This window comes from Neomonachus schauinslandi, chromosome 6 (assembly GCF_002201575.2).
Source record: "Neomonachus schauinslandi chromosome 6, ASM220157v2, whole genome shotgun sequence".
Taxonomy (NCBI): domain Eukaryota; kingdom Metazoa; phylum Chordata; class Mammalia; order Carnivora; family Phocidae; genus Neomonachus; species Neomonachus schauinslandi.
Genome location: NC_058408.1, coordinates 24,805,226 through 24,831,015, shown reverse-complemented (window position 1 = coordinate 24,831,015; position 25,790 = coordinate 24,805,226). Strand labels below are relative to the sequence as shown.

General features: G+C 55.3%; 1 protein-coding gene across 1 annotated transcript in view; it reads left to right on the top strand.

The window, feature by feature from the left end:
• Nucleotides 1-25,790, top strand: part of MFSD4A (major facilitator superfamily domain containing 4A) — a 39,163-nt gene that overhangs the window by 10,485 nt on the left and 2,888 nt on the right. Inside the window, exons 2-10 of the mRNA XM_044916051.1 lie at nucleotides 5-166; nucleotides 9,859-10,057; nucleotides 10,440-10,700; nucleotides 13,757-13,925; nucleotides 14,362-14,477; nucleotides 15,778-15,951; nucleotides 19,884-20,031; nucleotides 23,853-23,923; nucleotides 25,167-25,287. Of these exons, the coding sequence (XP_044771986.1) occupies nucleotides 5-166; nucleotides 9,859-10,057; nucleotides 10,440-10,700; nucleotides 13,757-13,925; nucleotides 14,362-14,477; nucleotides 15,778-15,951; nucleotides 19,884-20,031; nucleotides 23,853-23,923; nucleotides 25,167-25,287 (1,421 nt within the window). The remainder of the gene's footprint in view (nucleotides 1-4; nucleotides 167-9,858; nucleotides 10,058-10,439; nucleotides 10,701-13,756; nucleotides 13,926-14,361; nucleotides 14,478-15,777; nucleotides 15,952-19,883; nucleotides 20,032-23,852; nucleotides 23,924-25,166; nucleotides 25,288-25,790) is intronic.

The window sequence follows — 25,790 nt, the reverse complement described above, 5'->3', positions numbered from 1 at the left end:
GGAGCGTCTTCTTCAGCTTCGGCCTGTGCATCGCCTTCCTGGGGCCCACGCTGCTGGACCTGCGCTGCCAGACGCACAGCTCACTGCCCCAGATCTCCTGGGTCTTCTTCTCGCAGCAGCTCTGCCTCCTGCTGGGCAGCGCCCTCGGGGGCGTCTTCAAGAGGACGTGAGTGCCCGGCCCGGCGGAGCCCCGCAGCCCCCAGCCCCCACCCCCGCCGCTCCTCGGCACGGCCGCGCCGGCCCTTCCCTTCCCTTCCCTTCCCTTCCTTTCCCTTCCCTTCCCTTCCTTTCCCTTCCCTTCCCTTCCCTTCCTTTCCCTTCTTTTCCCTTCCTTCCCTTCCCTCCCCTTCCCGCCGCCGCGTCCCTGCCCCGGCGGGGCTGAGGCTGCCCGGCGCCCCAGCCTCCAGGCAGGCGGCGACCACCCCTCCCGGCGCCGCCCGCCGCGCCCCGCCTTGGCTGAAGGGCTGCCTCCCTCCCCCACCCCAGCTCTCCCCGGAAAAGTCTCTCCAGAGACTGAAGGTGACTTCGGGATTATTTATTTGCCTTCGCTCGCCCGGGTGAGGGGCTAAACCCGGCTCTCACCCTCTGCCCCGCCCGCGCGCCCCGGGGCGAGGGGTGATGGAGTTGGCGGCGGTGGGAGAGTCTCCCTCTTGCTCCGCGGCCCCAGGTCGGTCAGTAGCCCCAGCTGCCGGGGGCGGAATTGGAAGTGAGGTGGAAGGAGAGTGGGAGTGTCACCTCAGGGGCCGTGCTAGGTGCCAGAGCTGCCTGCGGCTTGACAGAGCGCCCTGGGGCGGGCTCCACTCAGACCGTCAGCTCCAGTTCAGCTGACACACGCTATTCCTTCCCCCGCCCCCTCCCCGGGTGGCCACGGGGCTGCTGGGTCCTGTGTGGTCCTGCTTCAGAGAGAGTCAGGGTTCCTGCATTGGCCCCTGGAGGCGAAGCCCTTCTGCCTCTGAGACACTCAGGACCTGACCATTAGGGCCGTGTGGGGGAGGCGTGGGGTGTCTCATGCACACCCTGGTAAGGTGACCCTCCATCTCTGGTGCCAGGGGCCCCCTCCACTTCTCCCATTCCCCGTTACTCCTCCTTGGCCTCTGCCTGCCATAGCCCCAGAGATGCCCCTTTGTATACCATTGCAGAGCCTCAATCTCTGGGCTTAAATTGGACAGGGCCGCCCCCGCAGAGCCCTCTGGAAAGGCAGCAGGATTCGCTGTCCTATTGCAGCTGGGAAAACAGACCCAAAGCAGGGGATAGATGACTTGCAAGCTGGAGGCTGCTGGAGATTTCCCTAGCTCCAGCTCCTGGCTGGGTGGTTTTCTGGACAGCATGGACTCAAGCAAGCAGACAGCCGGGGAACAAACCATGGTTAGGCTATCCCAGAGAACCATCTGGGTGTGTGTGTTGGGGGGGGTGCATTCTGGGCCAATTGCTCTCCCCCTTTGGCTCACTCCTCCACGTACCCATGAGGGTGGGTTTTCCTATCCACCTTGCTTCTGGAGCTGATGGAGAGAACACAGGTATCATATAGATAGACCCCACTTTAAGCCACCCAGCTGATGAAACATTACCAATTAGGGAGTGATTAGCCCCATTATCAAATTCTCTTGTAAATGGAAGAATCTTCCTCTTAAGAAGCAAGTCTTGTGTACACTGGTTTTTCTGTGGGTTTTATATAGGATGGATGCATGGGGGATTCAGAAAATCTTAAGAAAAAGCTCAAGATCCTTCCTGATTCTGCCTCGAGGTTTAATTAGAAATCTAGCATGGTGTTTTTCTGTTTTCTTTCTTTCTTTTTAAAAGTATTTTGACTTACAAAAGCTCCCTTACCTGGAATTTTTTAGGAACGTGTGTAGTGAGTGCAAAGAACAGGAAGGGGGGATGAGGATAATTCTAGATGGTAGGTTGGCGTGCCAGGTTTTGTGAAAACAACAGAAATCCACACCCAACTGGGCCCTGTCTTCCTCACTTGCTCTGCAACCTCCCTCACAGCTCCTTACCTAACCAGGAGCTCTGAGCAGGCAGTGGAAAGGGTTGTGGGGCAGGAAACGGGCTCACAGGAAAGAAAAATGATATTGGTAACAGTAACAACTAACTTCACTGAGCCCTTGCTCAATGCCCGGCACTGTTCTTAGTACCTCCCTTGTATTGATTCATTTGTCTTCACCGCAACCCTACTGATTAGTACTATTTAATCTCTATTTTGTGCATAAGGAAGCTGAGGCACAGAGAGGTTAAGACACTTGCCCCAGGTCACACCACACAGCTATAAGTCAGGATTTGAACCCAGGCATTTGTCTCTAGAACCAGCTACGTGGGAAATGGCTCTTGCTTTATGAGTAGTCAGCTTGAACTGTGTAGGGTGCAAGTTACACCCTGTCCTTACCAGGAACGGGCATATGAGCTAGGGATTCCTGAGCTGACACTCCTGGGAAGGAAACCCAGGGCCTCTGGAACTTCCTGCTGGGATCTGAGGGTGGGGGTAGGGTGCGATGGAGGGCATAAGGCCTATCAGTTCACGTTCACATTTAAATTCGGATCTTCAGTCCTCCTGCCCTCAAAACAAAATGTCAGAAAGAACCCTTTCCTTTGGCTAAGAGCAAGGTGGACTTCAGGGGGAATGGAGGATGTGTCAACAGGGGTGGCCTGTGTGTCAACAGGAGTCACTACCCAGCTAGGACCGGACAACTCCATTTCTCAAAACAAACAGAAACCCCAGTAGCCCCGAAAGCAGCCACTAAAGCTTGACTCCTTGGCGCCTCGCTACAAGTTCAAATGCTAATACCCCCACCCCCACCCCCACCTGCTTTTCAGCTTAAGTGATTACCCGCTAGTGCTGGTGCACCAGGCTGGTACTTTGGGGAGGGGGCGGTGGCAGCGTTGCTTTAACAAATGTCAAGAGCCTGCTGCTGTGGACAGACTCGAGGGAGAGGCATGGGCAGCCCAAGTCACGTCCTGCCTACTGCTTGGCCCAGGCTGAGGACCAGGGCTGAAGAGGGTTTCTGGACTCCTCCATAGGGACATGCATTGAAGGGTCTGTGCGTGGACAGCCTTGGATGTTAGAGTGGGACAGAACAGGACAGGAGCTCTCTGCTCAGGGTAGGATCAGTCCCCCCTACCACCCCCACCCCCCACCCCTAGCTTCCAGCACAGACAGAGATCTTGAAGGAAACCACCATGTGCAGGCCGAGAGGGAGAGGAGTGCAATTAGGGTCAGAAGAATCTGGACTAGGATTCCCTTAGAAATATCTTGCTTGGGGTGCCTGGGTGGCTCAGTCGGCTAAGCATCTGCCTTCGGCTCAGGTTTTGATCCCGGGGTCCTGGGATCGAGCCCCATATCGGGCTCCTTGCTCAGTGGGGAGTCTGCTTCTCCCTTTCCCTCTGCCTGCCGTTCCCCCTGCTTGTACTTTCTCTCTCTGTGTCTGTCAAATAAATAAGTAAAAATCTTAAAAAAAAAAAAAATCTTGCTTATCAGGAGCAGGGAGCCATTCAGAGAAGAGAAGAACACAAAGTCACCTGGTTGGCAGGGTGTATAGGTATGTGCTTTGCCAGATAGGAAAGAGAAACGGGTATTTAGATAAAAGGTTAGGTGTTTTTTTTCCCCCAGTTTCTTGGGGACCTGTCTAACCACCTTGGGCAGTTTGGGAGACCCCTTTATCTCAAGGACATCGGGGTAGATAAATGGCTTTCAGACCTTCCTCATCCTTCTCCCAGCCTCACCTTGGCCTCTCCCCTGCATGCACCCTCTTAATTGAAGGCTTGAGTTCTTCCCCTCTACGCTACTCACTGTCTCCTTCTCTACCTCTAATTTTCCTCATTCCTGCAAGTCCTGCCCTGCCCAAGACCTGGCTCTGATTCTCTCCTGCCTATTGCATGCAACCCAGTCTTCCTTCCATGCAAGGCTTCCCAGGCTGCTGTCAAACCTGCTTCCCCGGGCGCCTGGGTGGCTCAGTTGGTTAAGCGACTGCCTTCGGCTCAGGTCATGATCCTGGAGTCCCGGGATCGAGTCCCGCATCGGGCTTCCTGCTCGGCAGGGAGTCTGCTTCGTCCTCTGACCCTATCCCCTCTCAGGTGTTCTCTCTCTCTCATTCTCTCTCTCTCAAATAAATAAATAAAATCTTTAAAAAAAAAAAAAAAAAAACCTGCTTCCCCAAGATGCTGGCCCCCTGAAGTACCAGGAAAACAATACAAAAGACAGTTTCGTCCTCTGAGCTGAGCCCTGGTTGGTCTCCCATCTAGAAAGACTCTGCCTCTCCCTGAAGCAGCTTGTCTGTGTTTCAGTGTGCAGCAAACCTGGGCTGAAAGCCTACTGGGGGTCTGGCCCCAGACGGGATTTTTGCTTTAAAAACTCGCCTCAGCCTGGGAGTTACCATATGACCCAGCAAAGCCACTCCTAGGTATATGCCTCAAAGAACCGAAAACATGTCAACACAAAACCTTTTACAGGAATGTTTATAGCAGCATTATTCATAATAGCCAAAAAGTGGAAGCCGACCAGATGTTCATCAATGGATGGATGGACAAATAAAATGTAGTACATCTATACAGTGCAATAGTATTCAGCCAGAAAAAGCAATGAGGTTCTTATGCACACTACAGCATGGGGGAACCTTGAAAACATCATGCAAAGGGGAAGGAGCCAGCCACAAAAGACCTCATGCTATATGGTTCCATTTCTGTGAAAGCCCAGAAGGGGAAAATCTATAGATACAGAGAGTAGAGTAGTAGGTTCCTAGCATATGGAGAAGGAATGGCGAGTGACTGCCCGGTGGGTACAGGGTTTCTCTCTGGGTGAGGGCAGTGCCCTAAACTCAGATTGTAGTGATGGGTTCACAGCTCTGAACATATGAAAAACCATTGAATCACACACTTTGAATAGATGTCAGTGAAATGAAGGACATGAAGCAGGGTGGGGATGGAGAGTAACAGAGTTGAGAGGTTACTTTCACCAGGTGGGTCAGGGAAGGCTGCTCTGAGGAGGGGACATTTGAGCTGCCACCTGAATGACAGGAGGGAACCATGCATGCGAGTAACTGGAGGAGAGGGGTTCTAGGCAGGTGGAGCTGCAAACATCCAGCATGGGAGGCGGGGGAAGTGCTCCCTGCAAGGCTAGCACCCCAGCGGGCCAGGAGTGTGGTCACACACAGGGTGCAGCCCCAATCTGAGTCTAACAGGGCCTGAGTCCTGCCTTAGGTTGGGATCTCCCCAAAGACAGGTTTTCTTGCTGCTCCCTCTGAGTCTCCCCAGCCTTAACACAGGGCCCTGAGCAAGCTGGGGTGTCACTGTGGGAGTGACCAGTTAGAGGGGGGCCTTCCCCTGGCCCCCTCAGTCTGAGTCGTCCCATCCCCGTTGGGCAGCCTGAGCTGTAGTCTGCAGCCTGCCCAAGCTCCCAGGGGGTGCCCTGACTCCTTTTGGGGTGGGGAGGGGCTAGGGATGCCTCTGACTCTTCCTGGGTTCTGGGCACTTCTCTTCCCTGGCCCCTCCAGGAAGAAGATTATCAGGGTGGGGATGACCCGAGGCAAGACTGTGAGCATGTCAGTGCCCACCCTGGGGTTCCTCACATCCAGGTGGCAAGGGGCTGGTCCTCAGCAGCATTTTTCCCCACCGCGGGGAGTGGAGGGCAGGATGGACTGGCTGACATCTTACTGCTTTAGCCCTTCCCCTGGTGTGGAGCCAAGCAGCTCCTCCTCTTATCATGGAACCAGGAGGGCCAGAGCCAGCACCCCGGCAAGGCCAAGTCAAGGTGATCACGTGTACCCTCTGGGTAAAGCAGAGCACATGGGCCGACAGGGTCAGCAGCACGCTCAAGGTCACACAGCAGACTGGTGGGACAGGCACCACGAGGCTCTCCCTCCCCCATTTCACCTTCCACGTGGGGCCATCAATGAGTAACTTGGACATTTCTCAGGCTTCCCCCAGGAAGGGTTCCTTAAACTGTCTGAGCTGTTCCTGTACCTGTTCCTGCACCTCCCCAGGCCTTGCGGGGAGTGGGGCCCCCTCTCTCATTGGCTTGAATTAACCTCTGAGCCCAGGACCACGGGAAGGAAGATCAATGGCACAATGCTGGCCTTTGCCTGGACTCGGAGTCAAAAACTGGATCCTGACTCTCTTCCCCTGTCTGGGCTCGGCTCCTGATCTGTGAAATGACAGGTGGGTCCTCGCTGCCACTGTAGCAGTTCCTGGACCACCCTCCCACAGTCACCCCAGACCAGCAGGCTCTGCAGTAGGAACAGAGGCAGGACCTGGCTGGGGAATCCGGGGGCTGCGGAGCATACTTCCCGAGCATACTTCCCGGGGCCTGGTGGCTGGCAGGGGGGAGGTGAGCATCAGGGAGGGGGGCTGCTGGTGGCCAGGGGAAGATCCCAGGGAGTGAGCAAAAGACTGTAACATCACACTGACTGCACTTGGCAGCCTCAGGAGGCAGAGCTTACTATCCCCATTTCATAAAGGAGCTAGGTATTCACCCCTAAAGGCTCAGAGGGGCTGTGTGTAAATGCCTTGCCCCGAGCCACCCGCTGGGAAGTGGCAGAATTAGGTCTAGGACCAGTCTTTTCTTTTTTTTTTTTTTAATTTTTAATTTTCAGCTGAAGTATGGTTGACATACGTATTGTATCAGTTTCAAGTGTACAACATAGTGATTTGACATTTTTATGCTCTAGGACCTGTCCGATTATACATCCTACTACATTTGTGCTGCCAAAGCTGTTTTGACATGATTATTCCCTAATTTTCAATTACCCACATTCCTGGAAGGGGCCGTTGACCAAACCATTAAGTGACCAAGCCAATTAGTATATTTCAGTCTGGCTCTGGGATGTATCTGGGACTTCTTTTCTCTTGGCAGCAGTATGCCATTCTAAAGAAATGTGTTCAGGCTGAGTTTTGGAATGCCCAGTGCAGCCCTGCTGAAGCAACTGGGGAGGGCAAGCAGTTGCTGGGATGGAAACACAACACGTCTCCATCCCCCGGTGCCCAGGAGCCGCAGGCCCAAGATGGGCTTCGCCCTCCCCAGCCCCAGCTGGTAGGCGGCAGGTTCAAATCATGCCCCAGGGGTTGGCAGGAGGTGCAGGACGGGGCCTTCCCGGGCCAGTTTCCCTCCAGGCTCCGCTTTCTGTTTTCTCATCCCTTCCTGCCTGTCCCTGAGCCTGGGAACAAAAATCTTCCCTGTGGGCATCGAGTGTCTTCTCCAGAACGACCAGGTGAGAAGGTGCAAATGGGGGGAGAGGAGAGGCCGAGACAGGGCAGCCCACCGCGACCGTGCCCCTTCTCTATCCCTTCCCCAGCCTCCTGCTTCTCCACTGGCATCCCGGCCCAAACTAAGGTTTTATCTCTGGCCTCTGTCTCTGCCTCTGACTGTCTCTGTGTCACCCCCCACGACTCCCGCATCAGCCCCCTAAGTCTCCCAGCCGTCCCGTGTGGGGTGACGAGGCAAGCCTTCCTCAAGCACTTTTCTCATTTGAGCGGCAATGGCCAACACCCCCGGAGGGAACAGCAGCTCCGGACCAAGCACAGGGCCCAGCATGGGGGCCAGGCACGGGCCGCAGTGAACAGGCTGCCGCAGACGCCTTGGGAAGCTGGCTTCGGAGCCAGCAGTTATCATAGGAAGGGTTTGGAGCTGCCGGAACACCCGCAGAGGGACCCCTGGGGGCTCATGTTCCAGCCACCACAGCTGTTCACTGCTGCTTCCCAAGCCTGCCGTTCCAGGCTCTTCAGACTCTGGTCTCCTGCTCCCTCCTGGCCGCCCCCCTCTCCGGCCTGGCGGGGTCTGTGGCCCAGCACCAGCCCTTTCACACACACACACACACACACACACACACACACACACACACACTCCCTCTCTCTCTCTCTCTCTCTCTCTCCTCCATGGAAAAGCAGCATGGCCTAGGGATTATCAAGACGAAGACCTGGGTTTGTTTGAGTCCAGAATGTCAGCTACTTTCTTAGGCTCTCTCAGCCTTAGTTTACTTGTGGGTCCAATAGGCACAGTTGCAAAGCCTACCGCCTTGGGCCTGTAAACAAATGTTAGTTGTCATTTTCCTTTCTCACAGCTTTCCTTCACGTTCTCACTTGCCGTTCCCAGGTCCCTTTCCCTCAGGACTTTGCTACAGGGCTGTTTTGTTGTTGTTGTTGTTTGAGAGCAAGAGTGTGTGGGGGGGGGGGCGGGGGGGGGCAGAGGGAGAGCGGGGGAACAACAGACTCTTCACTGAGCCTGAAGAGGGCTCTCTATCCCAGGACCCTGAGATCAGGGCCTGAGCTGAAGGCAGACACTTAACCAACTGAGCTACCAGGATGGCCCTGCAGGTTTTTCAGGGCAACAATGATAATGTGTTAACTCTTCAAGAGAGTCTGAGCACTTGACTTGGGACATCCATGCTTTACCGCAGAGTGGTGAGTGAGGTGGTGGAAAGGTCACCCCATCACATGCGCCAGCTCAATGAGGAGAATAGTTGAGGGGGTGAGAGAGGACCCTCTTGCTATCCCTGAAGTCAGGCCTGCCAGGAGGCTGCCTAGTCCATCTTGTGCAGGCAAAGGAAAGGGAAAGAGAGAGCAAGCGGTCATGAGAAGCAAGACCTTCTGGGGAAAGACGTAACTGAGAGCTCTCCTGGGGGCCTCCCTCTTTTCCTTAATGTGCTGGTAACTCAGGTCTTCTTGCCACACGTCCTTGCTACCTCACCAGGTCTAGCTGCCAGAACAACTTTTCATGATCTGATAAATTTCCTTTATAACCTCTCTCTTCCAGAACCTTTTTTTTTTTAAGTAGGCTCCACGCCCAATGTGGTGCTTCAACTCACAACTCTGAGATCAAGAGTAGTATGTTCTGCCAACTGAGCCAGCCAGGCATCCCCAGAACCTTCTTGCTACCCAGTGTCCTTCACCCACATTAGCCTTTCGGAGTGGTTCCAGAGAACACAAGGCATCCTTTCTCAGAGTCTGTTTATTAGGTAGGGTGTACCAACAAGACCTTGACAGAGCCCTAGACGTTCCATCACTCACTCACTCACTCACGGGGAACAGGCCCTCAGCCTGCCTGTTTTGAGCTCCTCTGCAGGAAGCTCACCTCCCAGATACCCCTCATTGGGGACAACCACAGGGCCTCCCTTCCAGAAACTTGCAGAGCCAAGATCTCTGCCCAAGGGCCGGGGCGGGCGGTGGCGGGGGGGGCGGGTTGGCTGTGGGCTTTGCTTCAGGTGGCTTAGTTGGCACCTGTGAAGGGTCTGGCCGTTTTGCCATTCCTGCGTGGGGAGAGCGCATTGCAGCCCAGTTGGTGAGGGGAGGGGTTTGGGTTCCACCCCGGGTCCCATCTCCACAGTTCTGCGCAGATGACACAGAATCCTGGAGATGCTCAAAGCAGATGCCCCTCGCACATCCATGAGATGGACAGAAATATCTTTGTATACAATAGTTTATAAGTACACTATTTATTTATTATTTTAAAGATTTTATTTTTAAGTCACCTTTCCACCCAGCATGGGGCTCGAACTCACAACCCCAAGATCAAGAGTCACATGACTCTACCGACTGAGCCAGCCAGGCGTCCCTCTAAGTAAACAATTTAAAATTGCTTATAGGCTGAACAGTAGCAGTGCCCTCTGTTTAGTGCATATCGCGTGCCATCTCATACAGTCTCCGGAGTTCTTACAGCCCCGCCGTGAGGTAGGGATCGCTACCTGAGAAGACCGGGGGCACGAGAGACATCTCGCCGGCAAGCCCCTAGCTAAATGACAGAGCTCCTTGCGCAGCCCCCTCCCCGCTTCTACCAGAGGCTTCCCCGAGGCTGCCCAGCGCCGGGAGGACAAGGAGAGGGCTCTGTATTTGAAGGCCACAGGCCCCTCCACTGAGCTCAGCCCTCTGCTACTGCAGCCTGGCCCAGTCACTATGGGCCCTCTTCACGTCTTCCCTGGCCATCTCCCTGGTGTTTGCTGTCATCCCCTTATGTCGAGACGTGAAGGTGCTGGCCTCTGTCATGGCGCTGGCAGGCCTAGCCATGGGCTGCATCGACACCGTGGCCAACATGCAGCTGGTGAGGATCTACCAGAAGGACTCGGCCATCTTCCTCCAGGTGAGCCCACGCGCGGGCATGGGGCTGGGGGGTGGGAGGCCACGGGGGCTGCCTGGGCCCTGGCCGCCTCTCCCGGCCCCCTCCCCGGGGCTAGGTGTCTTTGTAAACTGAGAGTGCCCGTGATGGCAGGATGGGAGGGCTTGCTGTTTTCTCGTCTCCTTGCCCCTCTTCCTGTCCAGCCCTTCCCTTTATCAAGCCCCAAGTTATCTCAGGCCAAGAAGGTGGTTGAGAGGAACTTCTCTCCTCACCTCTCCTGCTTCCCTATTGCTCCCCACTCTAGGGCCACGCAGGGGCTCCCCAGACGGGACACAAAGTGGGGGATGGGGTAGGAAGCCTGAGCCATCCCCCCCACACACCCATACCGCTTCTCTGCGCTCCCCAGGTTCTCCATTTCTTTGTGGGCTTCGGCGCTCTGCTGAGCCCCCTGATTGCCGACCCCTTCCTGTCTGAGGCCGGCTGCTTGCCTGCCAATGGCACGGCCAACAGCACCTCCGGCAGTCACCTCTTCCATGCGTCCAGGGTCCTGGGCCAGCACCACGCTCAGGCATGGCGGTGGTCCAACCAGTCGCTCTCCAGGCTGCCTCCACAGGAGGGAACAGGGACCCACGTGTCGTATGCCTTCTGGATCATGGCCCTGATCAATGTGAGTGCCACGAGGGCAGGGCTGGGTGGGGACAAGTGGACAGTCACACCTGCCAGTCCATATCAGCTCCCAGTGTGGAGTCTTCTGATTCGGAGCAATGTGCTGGCCTGAAGGGCGCCCTCGGGATGGCAAGGGAATGGGAAAACTGAAGGCGAAGGGGGTCACAGGAGATCGACTCAAAGGTCCTCGGTTGTGACAATCCATGATGGTGATCTCAAGGGAGATAAAGCCGTGAGCAGGTTTAGCACAATGGAATCAGGGTCCACTTTCAAGCTATCTGAGGCTCCCAGCTCTTTTCCTCCAAAGCCAGATGAAGTAGATCCTGGGACAGAACCCTGCAGGACATGTCGGGCTCTTCCCTGGGGCCCTTAATCGCCGGTGGGATTCCCCTGTGCCCTGCTGTGAGGTGGGCTCCCGTGGAGGCCAGGGCATGGACAAGATCACCTCAGAGGGATCCTGCCCACACCAAGACTGCCGTGGAGTAGAATGGAGAGACCACTCACTGTGACCGGGTCAGTTACTGAGGCCGCTCTGCACCCCAGCTCTCATCCTCCCCTGTCAGTCTGACTCTGTCTCTGGCTGGAAACCTCTGGTGCTCTGCAACCCAAGACAGGTGCCCCCTCGTCCCTCCAGGAGCCCAGGCTGGGGCCAGAGGCACAGGTGGGGAGACATCCCTGCCCTCTCTCCAGCTTGGGAAGCACTGTCAGGAACACCAGCACAGCCTGGGCTGGGGGTGTGGACCGAGTATTCCCAGGGACCATTTGCCTGGCTGTGGGGTGGAGGCACCAGATGGTTTGTCATGACTTAGGGCCTCAGTCGGCTCCGGGCAGACTCGTCACCCCTCCAGAGGCGGGCAGGCTGGGTTCAGGCACCCAGCTGCCGTTGGGCTTCAAAGCGATGAGGCGTATATCACACTGAGAGGGGTCCCACGGAGCAGCAGAGCGGGGGTGGGGGGTGGTTTACCGTCCCTGGCTCAAGGGCCTGAGAAGTGTCTAGGAAGACACTGGCCAGGCTGGAACCCTGACTCCCCGCACAGACCCCCTTCCTGCTGCCCCAGAGTCAGTGCTCATTTTTCCTTTCTTCTCTAACTTTCGGTGTACCAGAATCTTCCCTCGGGGCTCTCAAAACCCCACGCCCCTCTCTTGCTCTTTCCATTTGCTGCCCCTGCCGATCATTGCTTTGGAAACAATACAGCTTTGGGCCTGTGGCTGCCAAGGGGGGACCTGCGAGGGGCAGGAGCACTGTCCGTACAATGTCGAAGCTGAGACGCCGGGACCGGGAAGCCGGAAGGTCCAGTTTAAGCGGAGGTCTGTTTTCTCTTGCCCCACGAGGTGCAGACTGGAGGCACTTTGTTTGCTGCAGGATGTCCGGACTTTTTATACTGGTTTGTTTCTGAAGATAAACAGTCCACCACAGAAGAGAATGGGGCTGTGCATGCTTGTGGGTACACACACACACACACACACACACACCCCACCCAGCGCTCTCTGACTTTGAAGGTGGAGCTTGCCTCCTCCGAATGGGCGTCTTACAAAGGCAGGGTGTGTTCTAACCAGGCCACAGCAGCCCATCCTCCAAGAAGTCCTTCCCACCACCCGCCTCCCTGGAAAGCCCCGCTTGCAGTGACCAGGCTCTTTACAGCTGTTTCGCCTTGGCCTTCACTCAGGCACTCTGCCGAGGCAGGCCTCTGCGTGAGGGTTTCCTGTTTCCCCCATCGGACTGGAGGGAGGGCTGGTCTCCCCCGTCAGACCCAGACTCCTGAGGGCCGCGGGGGTCGTCTCCTCCCACTCGGGCCTGCTGTGTGGTGCTGCCCAGGCATGTCTGACCTGGATGCATCTTCGAGTGGGGAGGGAAGCTCCCAAGGTGCCCGCAGGGAGGTGTTAGCACGGGCCGGTATTTCGGGGTGGGGGACCCCCGGGAAAATGCCCCGGTGTGCCAGCCTGCCCCCAGGGACGGGGAGACCCCCCTCAGTGCCGCACGGGCCCTGCTGCCTCCCACGTCCACAGCGGCCTCTCCCGTCAGGCCGGTGGGGCCGGGGGCGTGTGGGGAGCCTCCGCAGCTCCCCGGGTTTCCTCTCTTTCCTGAGCGAAAGGAACCGGGATGAAGTTGCGGCAGGAAGGGCAGAGGTCGGGCTTGATGAAGAGCTTCCTGGCAGCGAGGGTGGTTAGATGCAGGCCAGGCACCTGAGGGAGGCGACAGAGGCTTCTCTAGGCAACCGCAAAGGCAGGAGACATTTGTCATTGCTCTGGGGACTCATGAAACCCGAGCGGCTTAGTGTAAATAGCAGGGCAGGGCTGGTGTGTGCGTGTGGCTTGGAGCACACATCTTGCGGTCAAAAGCAGCGCATGTCTCGGCTTTCCAGTTTGGCCGTGAGGCCTGAGGACAGGCTCTGTACCTCCCCGGGTATAACAGCACCCAGACAAGCCCCGAGGGGGCGTCGGCCCCGGACAGAGTCAGGGCTCCGGGGCTCCAGTCCAGCTCTGCCCCACGTCAGCCCTGTGCCCAGGCACCAATGCTCTCTGGGTCTGTAGCTTACAGACCCATTCAGCCAGGCCCTCTACCTTACAACGGTCTCCTCCCGTTGTAACAGGTTATGACTAAGCGGTAACTTTGAGCCTCAGTCGCCCCATCTGGAAAATGGGGATAATCAACAAAAGCAAACTGTCGTAAAGTGTCACGTGATCTAGCAGCATGAAGGAGTGAGGGGGGCACCGTTCAGGATAAGGATCTTAGAAACGAGTTTATCTCGGGCACCTCTCCTGTACCAGAGGCCTGGTGTGAGTCCAAGTTTTGCATGTGACAAGGCGCTGTCTTTAGGAAAACGGATGTGGTTAAGGTTGGGCCGCAATTCAACCAGTCAGCCCTGGGTCAATACACCTGGTGGCATTAGCCGGGGACAGCCCTTAGGTGGACATCCTTGGAAAAGAGCTGCCTTCCATCAGGACTGGGCGGACACACGCCGTTCGACCGTGTGGAGGTGTCTGCAGTGGGCCGGGCACGGGAAGGGGCCAGCCTGACGGCCACAGGGCTCTCCTGACCCTCTGCCCGCCCCGCAGCTCCCAGTGCCCATGGCCGTGCTGTTTCTGCTGTCCAAAGAGCGGCTGCTGGCCTGCTGTCCTCAGAGGAGACCCCTGCTGCTGTCTGCAGATGAGCTCGCCCTGGAGACACAACCTCCTGAGAAGGAAGATGCCTCCTCCCTGCCCCCAAAGTTTCAGCCACACCCAGGTGGGGGCCCTAGTGAACTTTCCCGCCCACGGCCCCACACCGAGGCTTCCCTGGTGACCCCTTCCCCTGGAGGGTGATCGTAGATTCCAGGCAGTGGTGGCTGGAAACAAGCCGTGGGCACTGATGGTCTCGCGGGGCAGGGGCTGGAGCGAGCCGGCCGAAAGCGTGGGGAAGGCAGGCTTCTGGCTCCAGCCTCCCTTCTGCCTAAGCCAGCCTGTGTGACCTGGGCCAAGTTACCGGATCTCTCAGTCTTGCTTCCACCGGGACTGAGATGGACGGGGGCTGTCCCTAACAGGTGGTTGGAAGCTAGGAGAAGGTGGGAGGCGGACGTGGCCCCCATTCTGCCAGGCTCTCTACCTGCCAGCCGCTTCCCCTGGGCCTGCAGAGGGGAAGGAGCAGGAGCTGAGACTCACCCCTGCCCTTGTGTCTCCTCCAGACCATGAGGACCTGTTCAGCTGCTGCCAGAGGAAGAACTTCAAAGGGGCCCCTTATTCATTCTTCGCCATCCACATCACAGCAGCCCTGGTCCTGTTCATGACCGACGGGATGACGGTGAGCCTGCCCTCCTCCCCTGAGACTCCAGCTGGGGGTAGCAAGAGAAAGAGTGAGGCATCAGGTTTCCTAGAGACCTCACCTTTAGTACAGTCGATTCAAACATTTACGCTAAATAAAAGTCCTGGGGGAGACGGCAGTGTTGTTCACAGTCCCTTGGTACTAGGGTCTTCTGTCCCAGCTCCATTGTCTTTCTTTTCCTTAACTCTGTGGCTAGCGGCTTCTCTGGTTTGTTACCAAGGGTGGGCTACCCACATTTTTTTTTAAGGGGCAGAGCCCAGGGGCGCCTGGGTGGCTCAGTCAGTGAAGCGTCTGCTTTCAGCTCAGGTCACGATCCTGGGGTCCTGGGTTCCAGCCCTTCCTTGGCCTCCCTGCTCAGTGGGGAGCCTGCTTCTTCCTCTCCCTCTGGCCCTGCCCCTTCCCACCGCTTGCACACACACTCTCTCTCAAATAAATAAGTCTTTTAAAAAAAATAAGTAAAGGGGCAGGGCCCTATTCCTCCAGGTAGAGGTCCTGCCATGTAAACCCAAGGGCACTCCACTTCTTGGAACACATTCCAAACCCAGGCTTCTCAAGCCATGTTGTAAACAAACTACAGGCAGGACCTCGGCCCAGCTCTGTATTCTACTAGTGAGCTCTGTTACACTAGTTAGTGTCTTTTCCCAGAAGTCTCTTAGGATTAGATCAGGATCCTTTTGAATGGCTGATTGATTAATTGATGGCCATATCAGGGACTCTCCAAAGAGAAGGCCCTAAGAAACAGATGAGCCAGTGGAAAATACTCGTGCTGGCACTGGTTGACTTCCAACTCTCGGTGTGACCTCGGGCAGCTCACTTCTCGCTGCTCCCTCATCCGTCAAATGAGACACTCTTACACCCCTTTTTTCCAGCTGTAGTACCCTTCCTTCAACAATAAACCTTCTGTGGAATCCTCATAAATAAGACATGTGGTAGAAGTCTGCTCTGGCTGAGGGATGGGGAGCAGTGCCCGTATGCCCAGACCTCTCGGGGCCCCTGTGGAGACCCAGAGACACCCCTTCTCCCCCGACCCCACCACCGCATCCCTAGGCCTGCACCTCTGGGCAGGCGCAGTCTATAATCTGTGGCACCATAGGTCCTATCCTCAGCTCGGGCCTGCGTGTGTCGTGTGATCCTGGCTCCAAGCCCCCCTTTTATGGAGCCTCTCGGAACAGGACCAGTCCATCCTCGGCCCTCAGCTCCCCTGCTCCCAACCTGGGTTTCCTTTTCTGAGGGTCCAGCTGCCCTGCAGGTGTGCTCAGCAGGGCCTGTCTCTCCACAGGGGGAGTATTCAGCCTTTGTGTACAGCTATGCAGTGGAGAAACCACTCTCTGTGGGGCACAAGGTGGCTGGTTACCTCCCCAGCCTCTTCTGGGGCTTCATCACCCTGGGTCGGCTCATCTCCATTCCCATCTCCTCCAAAGTGAAGCCAGCCACCATGGTTTTCATCAATGTGGTAAGTGGTCTCCTTTCTCTTCTTGGAAACGCAGGAGGACTATTCACTCCTGACCCTACCACTGCCCCAGGACATTTGCTCGGGACTGGACTCTGCCAACAGGGTGGGAATGTAGTAGAGGGAGGAGAGCAGAAGTGGTTGTGGAGACCCAGGAGAACAGAGAGCAGGGTGACTGTTAAACAAGGTGGTGCCCCAGGGAAGGAGCCCCTCCCCCAGAGATTCTGACTCGGTGTGCGGAGAGGACGGCTCGGAAGAAGTCACAGTGACTACGAGACAGTCACCTGGCAGGTGCAGTGCCAGGGAACTCACTCAGGGCTGTTGAATGGTAATCCTGATGGGGTGCCCCCCAAAGGCAGCTGAAAAGCCCTGAAAACAATCCAGACGCCAAGGCTCCTCTCCGCACACGGAGTCAGAATCTCTGGGGGAGGGGCCTGGGAATCTGTATTTTCCAAAAGCTTCGCTAATATATTTGGGAGTGTCTAGGATAGTGTTTTCCCAGACTTGCTTGATGACACGAACCCCCTGGGGTGTTGGTTAAATATACAGATTGCTAGATTCCCTCCCCTGGACATTCTGGTTCATGAAGTCTGGGCTGGGCCCGGGAATCTGAGTTTCTTTTTAAAAACAAGCAGTCCAGGTACATTTTTTATCATCAGTGCCTAAATCATGTGGGGGCTTCAGCTGCTCTTCTCTCCCCAGACACAGAGTCCCACCCCACCGTCCTCTGTCTAAGCAGCTGACCTTAGGTCCCTCAGAGGCTGGCCACCAGCAGTGCACGTACCCTGACTCTTCTCCACCCCAGGACTTGAGGAGTCTTGCTCCTTCCCTGGGGCACCACCTTGGCCTCCTCTTCATAGCTTCACACTCCATTCTCCACTGCTCTCCATCCCCATTCCCATCCCGGGGCCTTCCTCTCTGACAATGGGATCTGCCCGGACCCCTCCTCACAGACACAACCACTTCCTGGTGAATGAATATGCAGTTCGTGCAGGGCCTGTGGGGAGCCGCAGGGGGAGTCTCTGCCTCGGAGCTTACAGCCAGCTAGGGAAGAAGATGGGCAGCGGAGGGTCAGGATGAGGTTGGGTGGCAGGTGGGAAGCAGGCTGAGTGGGAGGAGGGCTGCTCGGTGGAGTTGCAGTTGGCCCTGGGCATGCTCAGTCTTCTGTCACCCAGGCTAAAAGAAGCAAGGTGTTTTTCAAACTCCCCCAAGTCTGGAGATTTTCAGGGTGACTCTTCATGGCTTGCCTGCAAATGTCTGGTTTGAAAATGGGGTGGCCAGGCGGCAGGAGGGGAGCAGAGCAGTATCTTCAAAGCCCTGGTCCCACCCCAGGCATATCAGTTGGGAGGTGACTCTCAAGAAGATTCCAGTGCCATGAGGGGTGGAGGTGGTCCGGGCAGAGGGCACTGCTGGTTGAAAGGCCCTCGGGGGGAGTTAACTGGGTGGGAGCACAGTGGGCAGGGTCAGCGACAGGGAGCAAAGAAGACAGGTTGGGGCAGCAGATATGGGGGCTAGATCCGGCAAGGTCTTGTAAGCCAGGTTTGGGGTTGTATTCAAAGCGGGAGAAAGGCAGGCCTTCAGAAGGTGTTAAGCAGAGAATGGACATGATCTGCTTTGTATTTCAAAAGCACACTCCCCTGTCCTGGGGGGAGAGTCGATCTAGGAGGGGCAAGAGTCAAGCAGGAAGATGATGAGGAGCCCCTCTTGCAGTCCAGGCATGAGAGGTAGATGAGGGTGCTCAGGATGGGTTTGGAGAAGTACAAGAGTCTACAACATTTTGTGGATGGAGTGGATAGGACTTGCCCTTGGCTTGAATGTAGGAGGGGAGGGAATAAGGAATCAGGACTACCTTAGTTACAGGGCCTGTCTGCTGGGTGGGTGGGGATGCCATTCACTGACGGGGGTGGGGAGTCATTCTGGGGGAGGAAAGGCCAAGTTCTCTCTGGACCACCGTGTCGGTTAGCCTGTCACCTACCAAAGGGGCAGTATTACGTGCAACTCTGGAGCTCTGGACACAGGTCGTGGCTGAAGGGATGGATTTAAGAGTCTGGGCATAGAGATATTTGAAAGCATGACGCTGGACCAACAGGGAATGCAGACAAAGAGCCAGGAGGGGCTGGGGACACGCCAACATTTAAAGATTAAGCAGAGGAGGAAGAAAGAGCAGTGAGGCTATGGGGCCATTTTCTGTGCCAAAGAAATACATTATATTTGGAATCTTAAATGTGTCTACTGCTTTCGCATTTTTACTGCATGAGAGAAGTCTTTCGCTTTGTTTCTCCATTGGGAAGAGCGTTTGTCCCCTTCAGCTGCCATTTGCTGGGGCCCCCTCCCTAGGGCAGCAACTCTTTGCTGACAAGGCCTCTGAGTCTCAGTCTGAGACGGAGAGATCTCCCAGCAGAGATTGAGGGGCTGGTAAAGAAAGGTGAAGGGTAGGGGGCTCACGGGTTGCAATCCCTGGCTTCGTTCCTCCAGCTGGAGCAGGTCCCTGGGATCTGCTGGGGAGGGTGACTGGGGAGGGCGACCGTCCCTTCCCCCCTCCCTCCACTCGGGCTCCATTCATCTGTCAATTGGCCAGGGTGCGGGTGGGGCTGGATGTGGTTTCTTTTCTTTTCTTTTCTTTTTAAAGATTTTATTTATTTATCTGACAGAGAGAGACACAGCGAGAGAGGGAACACAGCAGGGGGAGCGGGAGAGGGAGAAGCAGGCTCCCCGCGGAGCACGGAGCCCGATGTGGGGCTCGATCCCAGGACCCCGGGATCATGACCTGAGCTGAAGGCAGACGCTTAATGACTGAGCCACCCAGGCGCCCCTGGATGTGGTTTCTTTCACACCTTCTAGCTCTCTGCTCTAGAATTTTACCTCTTTTTTTTTTTTTTTTTAGAAAGAGAGGTACTCACCCAGGAGATTTTTACCTGAAAGCCCTGGTTTTCTGTGGAAGATCCTTATGTCTGGAGACATTAAGGAAAGCTCAAAACACACAAACACTAGGACTGATCGTTGTCTAAAGAGTCACAGTTTAAGAGCCCCTGCGTTGCTATCATTTCTCCACCACTCTCCACCAGCTACCAAAAGTAGCTTTGGTAACCCATTTTGGAGACTCGGGGGCTCGAATCAGAGATATCAAGGACTTCAAAGCCCCAGACTTGGTACTTACACCTGGGTCTTCTGCCTCCACACCCCAGCTGCCTGAGTTTCTTCCCAGAGGCGTTTTGCATAAAAATTATTCAATGCTGACATAAAAACATTTTTAAGGAATTTAGGAAAAGCGTGATTTAACAAAAATATGCCCATGTGACAGAGACCCTTTCTGAACTAGAAAGATCTCTGGCCCCTGAGCCCATCCTGGGGGCCTCTAACCACAGGTTGGCATCTGCTCGCAGGTTGGAGTCTGAACTGAAGCTGGGGGGTGCCAGACTGCCCCAGCCACCGACCCTCTCCCTGGGAGGTCCGCCTGCATCCCCAGAGGGTGGGGACCCCGCCCCCCACCGCCACCCCCCCACCCCCCAGCCCTGGAGGCCTCTCCTGCTACCCTGGACTTCCTCTGCCAACTCATGGCTTTTAGGGCAAGAAAAGCAGCTCATCTTCATGAGGAGTGGAGGGCAGAGAGCTGATGGCTTGGCTGGGATTCCCCGCGCTCACAGACAAGACCTTGGGGACAGGCAGCACTGCCTGGCCAAGCGCTTCTTAAGTGTGGACGGAAGGCCATCTGCCTGGCTGTCTGGGCGGCCCCTGCCCACCCCCGTCCGCAGTCTTCCGTTCCGGGGCTTCCTCCGCGGAGATGAGGCTGGGGAAGGTGCAGTCCCCACATAGTCCACAGGGAGGCGTCCTGGTCACACAAGCGCCGCTCCGGGGTCAGCGTGGACCTTTCCAAGTCAGGAGCCTGAGGCCCAGCTTTTCCCAATTGCTAATAGCCTCCATCTCTGCTGTTAAAGGTCGGCGTGGTGATGACGTTCCTGGTGCTTCTCGTTTTCTCCTACAACGTCGCCTTCCTGTTCGTGGGGACAGCCAGCCTGGGCCTGTTCCTCAGCAGCACCTTCCCCAGCATGCTAGCCTACACGGAGGACATTCTGCAGTACAAAGGTGGGTGTGCAGGGGCGCAGAGCCACGAGGGTCCCCCCGCCCCTGCCCCGGGTCTTCCTGTGGTATATTCCAGCTCCATCACTGCCCTGCCCCCTCCCCAGAAATGCACGCTCCCCTCCTGACCCTGCTGGGAACCGCTTCACAGGTGGGCCTCTTCTGACCCACGTGGCTTTCCCCATTCAGCGTTCCACCTGTGTCACGTGATTTCAGGCCCCTGAGAAGCAGTAAGCTTCTCTTTCCTGTTTTCTTCCCCGCCCCCCGTGGTAACGTCCCCTGACCCAGCGCTGGCATTTGGTGTAACACGGTGTGCTGGAAATTCCAAGTCCAAAGACCAGCCGAGTGGCACAGGAAAAGGATGGCCTAGGAAAGGGGTTGATACCTTATCAGTAATAGTACCTCCTTGCTTTGCTGCGCCTGTGGATGTTTTTGGAAGCCTAGAGGAATAGAACAGCGGCTCCACACTTGACTTGGGGTCGTGACGATGGGGTTCTTTGATGTCAGAAACCTCAAATTCTCTCCACTAATCTCCCTCCCTTTCTATAGCAAAGATCCTTTTTTTAAATGAGTTAATTAAAAATAATTACGTTTTGAACATTTGACATTACCCTTAGAAGTCACTAGGGTGCCCTAGGGTGTCAGAAAACCAGTGTTGAAGAGGAGTGATTTCTTTAGGGGAGGAGTTGGGGAAATAGGTGTAGGAGGCGCGGGGGTGGCCGAGCCATTAGAGCTAAAACCAACTCAGCTCCCCACAGTAACAAGAGGCGGGAGGCCTGGATCCTTGAAATCTAAGGATGATCTCCAAACCCCAAGTGAGTAAGTGAAGCAGTGAAATAACGTTGGCGTCCCATGTCACACGGAAGATCCCAGAGTTCTAAGTGGTCAACCAGGATTAGAGTATAGGAGCTCCTGGCTGGCTCCGCCCATACAGCATGCGACTCCTGACCTCCGGGTCATGAGTTCAAGCCCCGCCTTGGGCGTAGAGCCTACTTTAAAAAGAAATTAATGAATGAACTAAGCCAAATGTTAGAGTGTAATAACAATAATAATAGTAACAATTGGTGGGGCGCCTGGGTGGCTCAGTCGTTAAACGTCTGCCTTCGGCTCAGGTCATGATGCCAGGGTCCGGTATCGAGCCCCGCATCGGGTTCCCTGCTTGGCGGGAAGCCTGCTTCTCCCTCTCCTGCTCCTCCTGCTTGTGTTCCCTCTCTCGCTGTGTCTGTCTCTCTCTCTATCAAATAAATAAATAAAATCTTTAAAAAAAAAAAAATAATAATAACAATTGGTATTGGTTGATTCTGCCTGCAAATGATCGCTCAAATCTATCCTCCTCTCTCTCGGCATCCCTGCCTTAGTTCAGGCCTTTCCCATCACGTGCCTGCTTGGAATACTTCAAGGTGCCCAGCTTTTCCCAGTTTCTGATCACCTCCATCCCTGCTTTGGCAGGTCTTGGCCTGTCCCTTCTGCATTTGCCTCCCTCTGTGGTTCTCAGTGCTGCTCCCACATTACAATAGCCTGGAGCGCTTTTAACAAACCCCAAGGCCTGGGCTTTGTTTCCACACGTCCGTCCGTCCGATGGAACGGGACTGGGACCGGGGCACTGGGGGCTCTGAAGTGCAGCCAGGGTGGGGCCACTTGGGAGGCCGTCCCGCACACTGCTGCAGAGGGGTCCGCGTGAAATACAGAGCCGGTCACAGCCTTCGTGACTTCCTGTGGGACTCTTTTCCTTTCTCGCACCTCCTCTCACCCCACTGCCACTCAGGGCCTGCTAGCCATGGTGAATGACCCGCTATTCTCTGCCTGGAGTGCCCACTCTACTCCGCCCCTCCCTCTCCACCCCTTCTGGAAGCTTCTCTGAAGCCCCTGGAAAATTGTACCCCTCTCCTTTGTACCTGCCTCAAGGCTTCTGTACCTATGTTATCTGTGTCCTCTCCTCAACGATGTGCTCCATTGCGGGCACCAGAAAGTCAGTCCTGCCTGCACACTTTCAGGCTTTGTGACCTTGCACGATTCCCTTTTCTTCCCCTTTCTGAGCCTCGGTTTTCTCGTCTACAAAATGGGGACGTGCATACCTACCTGTAGGATTGTTTGTGCATTGGAGGAAATGTAGAACACTTGACTTTAGCCTCACAGGTGCTCAATCTGTATGTTAACTCTAGTCATCAGAATACTCTCGGTGTTCAGCTCAGTACCTGATGCACAGAAAGTACTGGAGGGTTTTTGAATGAATGAGTGGAATAGACATGGGTGCTACTGGAATTCAGAGAAGGGAGTGACCAATGTTGAATCCACACGTAGCTTCACGGAGTTGATGGGATAGGAGCTGGCCCAGGTTTTGGAAAGGCAGAAGGAAAAAGGAAAGGCATTCCAGGGAAGGGTGGGGCGGGGGCTGTGAACAATGTTAACAGCAAAGGCAGAGAGAGAGAAATGTAAGCCAGTCCAAAAGAAGATCTTGAAGCCCGTAGTCAGCAATGATGATCTCTGCTTTTTTTTTTTTTTTTAAAGATTTTTATTTATATATTTGACAGAGAGAGACACAGCGAGAGAGGGAACACAAGCAGGGGGAGTGGGAGAGGGAGATGCAGGCTTCCCGCCAAGCAGAGAGCCCAATGCAGGGCTCCATCCCAGAACCCTGGGATCATGACCTGAGCCGAAGGCAGACGCTTAGCTACTGAGCCACCCAGGAGCCCCTGATCTCTGCTTTATTCAAAAAACACTAAGCACCTACCATATATTGGCCACTGAGCTAAAATTCAAGGCCCAGTCCTGTCTCGTGCGCGTGTAGCCCCGCGGAGAAGGCTGCCCTGCAGACAGAAGTGGGGGACCTGGAGAAAGGCAGAGGGGCCGACAGAAACTGGCAAAGAGCAACTTAATGCAGGTTTAGAGCCTGAGGGCGATTACTGGAGGAGGTCTAAAGGAGGAACTTAGAAGATGAACAGGAGCTTGGTAGATGCAGAGGGGAGGGGAGGCACGCTCAGGAGGCAGTGAACGCAGGCGTCAGAACCTGGCTTGAGCAGAAGTGTGCAGGGGCAGGAAGCGGGGTGCTTTCTCCCGGTTGGAGGGCATGGAGGGTAGATTGTGAGCAGGGGTGAGAGGCGTCTGAGCTCTCTGCAGGGAAGGGTTATAAAGGGCCCTGCAAACCCCAGGAAAGCCTGGGGACTTTATCCTGAAGGCAGCGTTGAAGGGGTGAGGCAGACAGCTGGTGGGGTTTCGAGGGTTCCCTGTGCACCTGCATGAGGCTAAGCACTTCCCTGTACTGCATCGGACTCCCCACGGGGTAACCCTGTGGAGAAGGTGTTCGTGTCCATTTTACAGAAGGAAACCGAGGCCTAGTGAAGGGGAAGAAGGGGCCTAAGGTCACACGGCCAGTAGCTGACACCGCCGGGCCCAGGACCCGAGGCTGACTCGGAAGCGTGCACTCGGAAGGTCTGTGCCGCGATGCCGGAGTGAGCAGAGGGGCGGCGGGGCAGTGAAGTGCCGGGCCAGTCCCGGAGCAGGTCAGGAAAGCTTTCTGGAAAGGCAGGTGGCAGTCAGATTGGGAAGGATCCTTCCTAATGCCAGCCTGAGCAACTTGGAATCCACTCTGAAGACACGCCTGAGTACTTGAAGGTTCTAGGACAGTGCAAACATAGTGACAGCAGAACCTAAACATTCCCAAAGCAAAGTTAAGGACTAGAGCCTGAGAAATCTAAGGAATTCGAAGTAGTCCTCTTAGGCCGTCATAGCCTTTTCCAGAGTCTTCCCAGAAATAACTGGGGTGATACCAGCTGACTTCTGTCTCCTTAACTTGCATCTACTAACCCAAATCCTTCTCTTTGGGTTAGGCTGTGCGACCACGGTGCTGGTGACGGGGGCAGGAATTGGCGAGATGGTCCTCCAGATGCTGGTTGGTTCGGTATGTGGGGAAACTCTAGGGGAAGGGGCCAGCATTTGGGGAGCACCCCTCCGAGCAGGCGGGAAGATGCAGCCAGCCACCTTCTGAACCCACACTCTCCCTTCCCTGAGGATCCCGCCCAGGAGCAGGGCCCCCTTGGTCTGTTACCTGTTTCTGCTTCTGAGTCAGCTTTGAAAGCTGAGCTTCTGAATGTGGGACTTGGAGATGTGAAGGGATGTATGGTACAGTCCAATACAAACACAAGGCCTGTCTGGGAACAGGGCCAGCAGGGCCCCGTGGGAATGTCCGTTAGCTCCCAGAGCCTGGGATGGGATTGAGCGGAGTCCGGAGTTCATTTCCCACCCCTTCTCAACCTCCCATCCCCACCCCGCCTCTCCTAGCCTTTGGCCACCCTCCACGGGGCCCAGCCGTCCTGCCCAAGTCCTGCCCCAATCAAGGGCCAGCCGTCCCACTTCTCTTCAGATAGACCCATGTCTCATCTGTTCACCAGGAAAAAAAAATACATCTGCTTTTTATTGACTCTAAGGCATATATTGTCAATCCCCTTTTTACAAAGGGGGATATTGAAAGTCAGATAAATTAGCAACTTGCCCTCAGTCAGTCCTACTTCTAATAAATGACAGGACATTCAAACCTAGGTCTCTCAATCTCCGGCATGCCCCTAATCACAACCCTCCTTCCCTCTTCTGGTGCCCTGCCCTAAGGGGGAAAGGGCTGCATCGAAATGACGTGATGTCTGGGGTTTACTTCTGTGTGATTTAGTGCAGGGAAGGAGTGGGGGGGCGGGAGGCGTACAGAGGAAGTTGGTGCTAATTGTTAAAGTCAGGTGATGGGTCCATGGGGGTTCCATAAGCCACTTTGGCCTATACTTTCATTTTCCATGATAAAATAATATATATAAAATCCTTTGCAAAGTTCTGGTTACGCCTTGTGGGTATAGAAACAGTATGCTCAGTGTTTTGAGGAAGATAGGGAGATTTTCAGAAGGTTCCAGACAAGAGCTAGCAGGGACTGCTGGGGTCATGGGGTCCAGCCCCCTGTCTCAGAGCAGGAGTTCTGCCTCCTCCAGAAACATAACCTGGAAGCGAGGCCACGACGTCTCTCCTACCCATGGTCCTGCCTATCGGTGTGATGGGCCACAACCCGACCGAGAAACCTGCCAGGGGTCAGAGAAACCTGCTTCCTGCAACACACACCTTCATGTGAGGTTTTGATGGCCTGTGTCTGTTTTCCCCTTTGGCAGATATTCCAGGCTCAGGGCAGCTATAGTTTCCTGGTCTGTGGCGTGATCTTTGGTTGCTTGGCTTTCACCTTCTATATCTTGCTCCTGTTTTTCCACAGGATGCACCCTGGACTCTCATCAGGTAAGGAAAGAATCTATGTCTACACAAGAGGAGGAAAACAGAGCTGGGGGCGGGGGGAGATACTATAGGTCTTAGCACACCACAAATGCTATTCTGTTCCAAGTATAATGCAAGGAAATGTTTATTTTTCTACGGCTTCCTTTTCCCCTCTTCCTGCTTTGCCATGCGATTGTCTGTGCTGGACTCTTAGGGCAGGAGGGAATGGGATAGGCTGACTCATGGTTTCTCCATTAGGAGAGGGGCATGGATTGTGAACTTGGCTTCCTGCGTCCCACCATGCCATGGGACCACGGGCCAAGAATCTCTTTCCAGCCCGTGTGGGGCCCTGAAAGGCAGAGTCTGCCTCCTTGGCTGGAATGCCGCCCAGAAGCCTAATTGGCCATCTCTTTGCAGTTTAGGATTTTGATTCTAGTCCAGATTTCTTTTTCAAAAAGAGGTCCTTCAGGCCAAGTGGCAAAGGAAAGCTCCTTCAGGGCAGAGATGCCTCCTAAGAATAGTCTCAT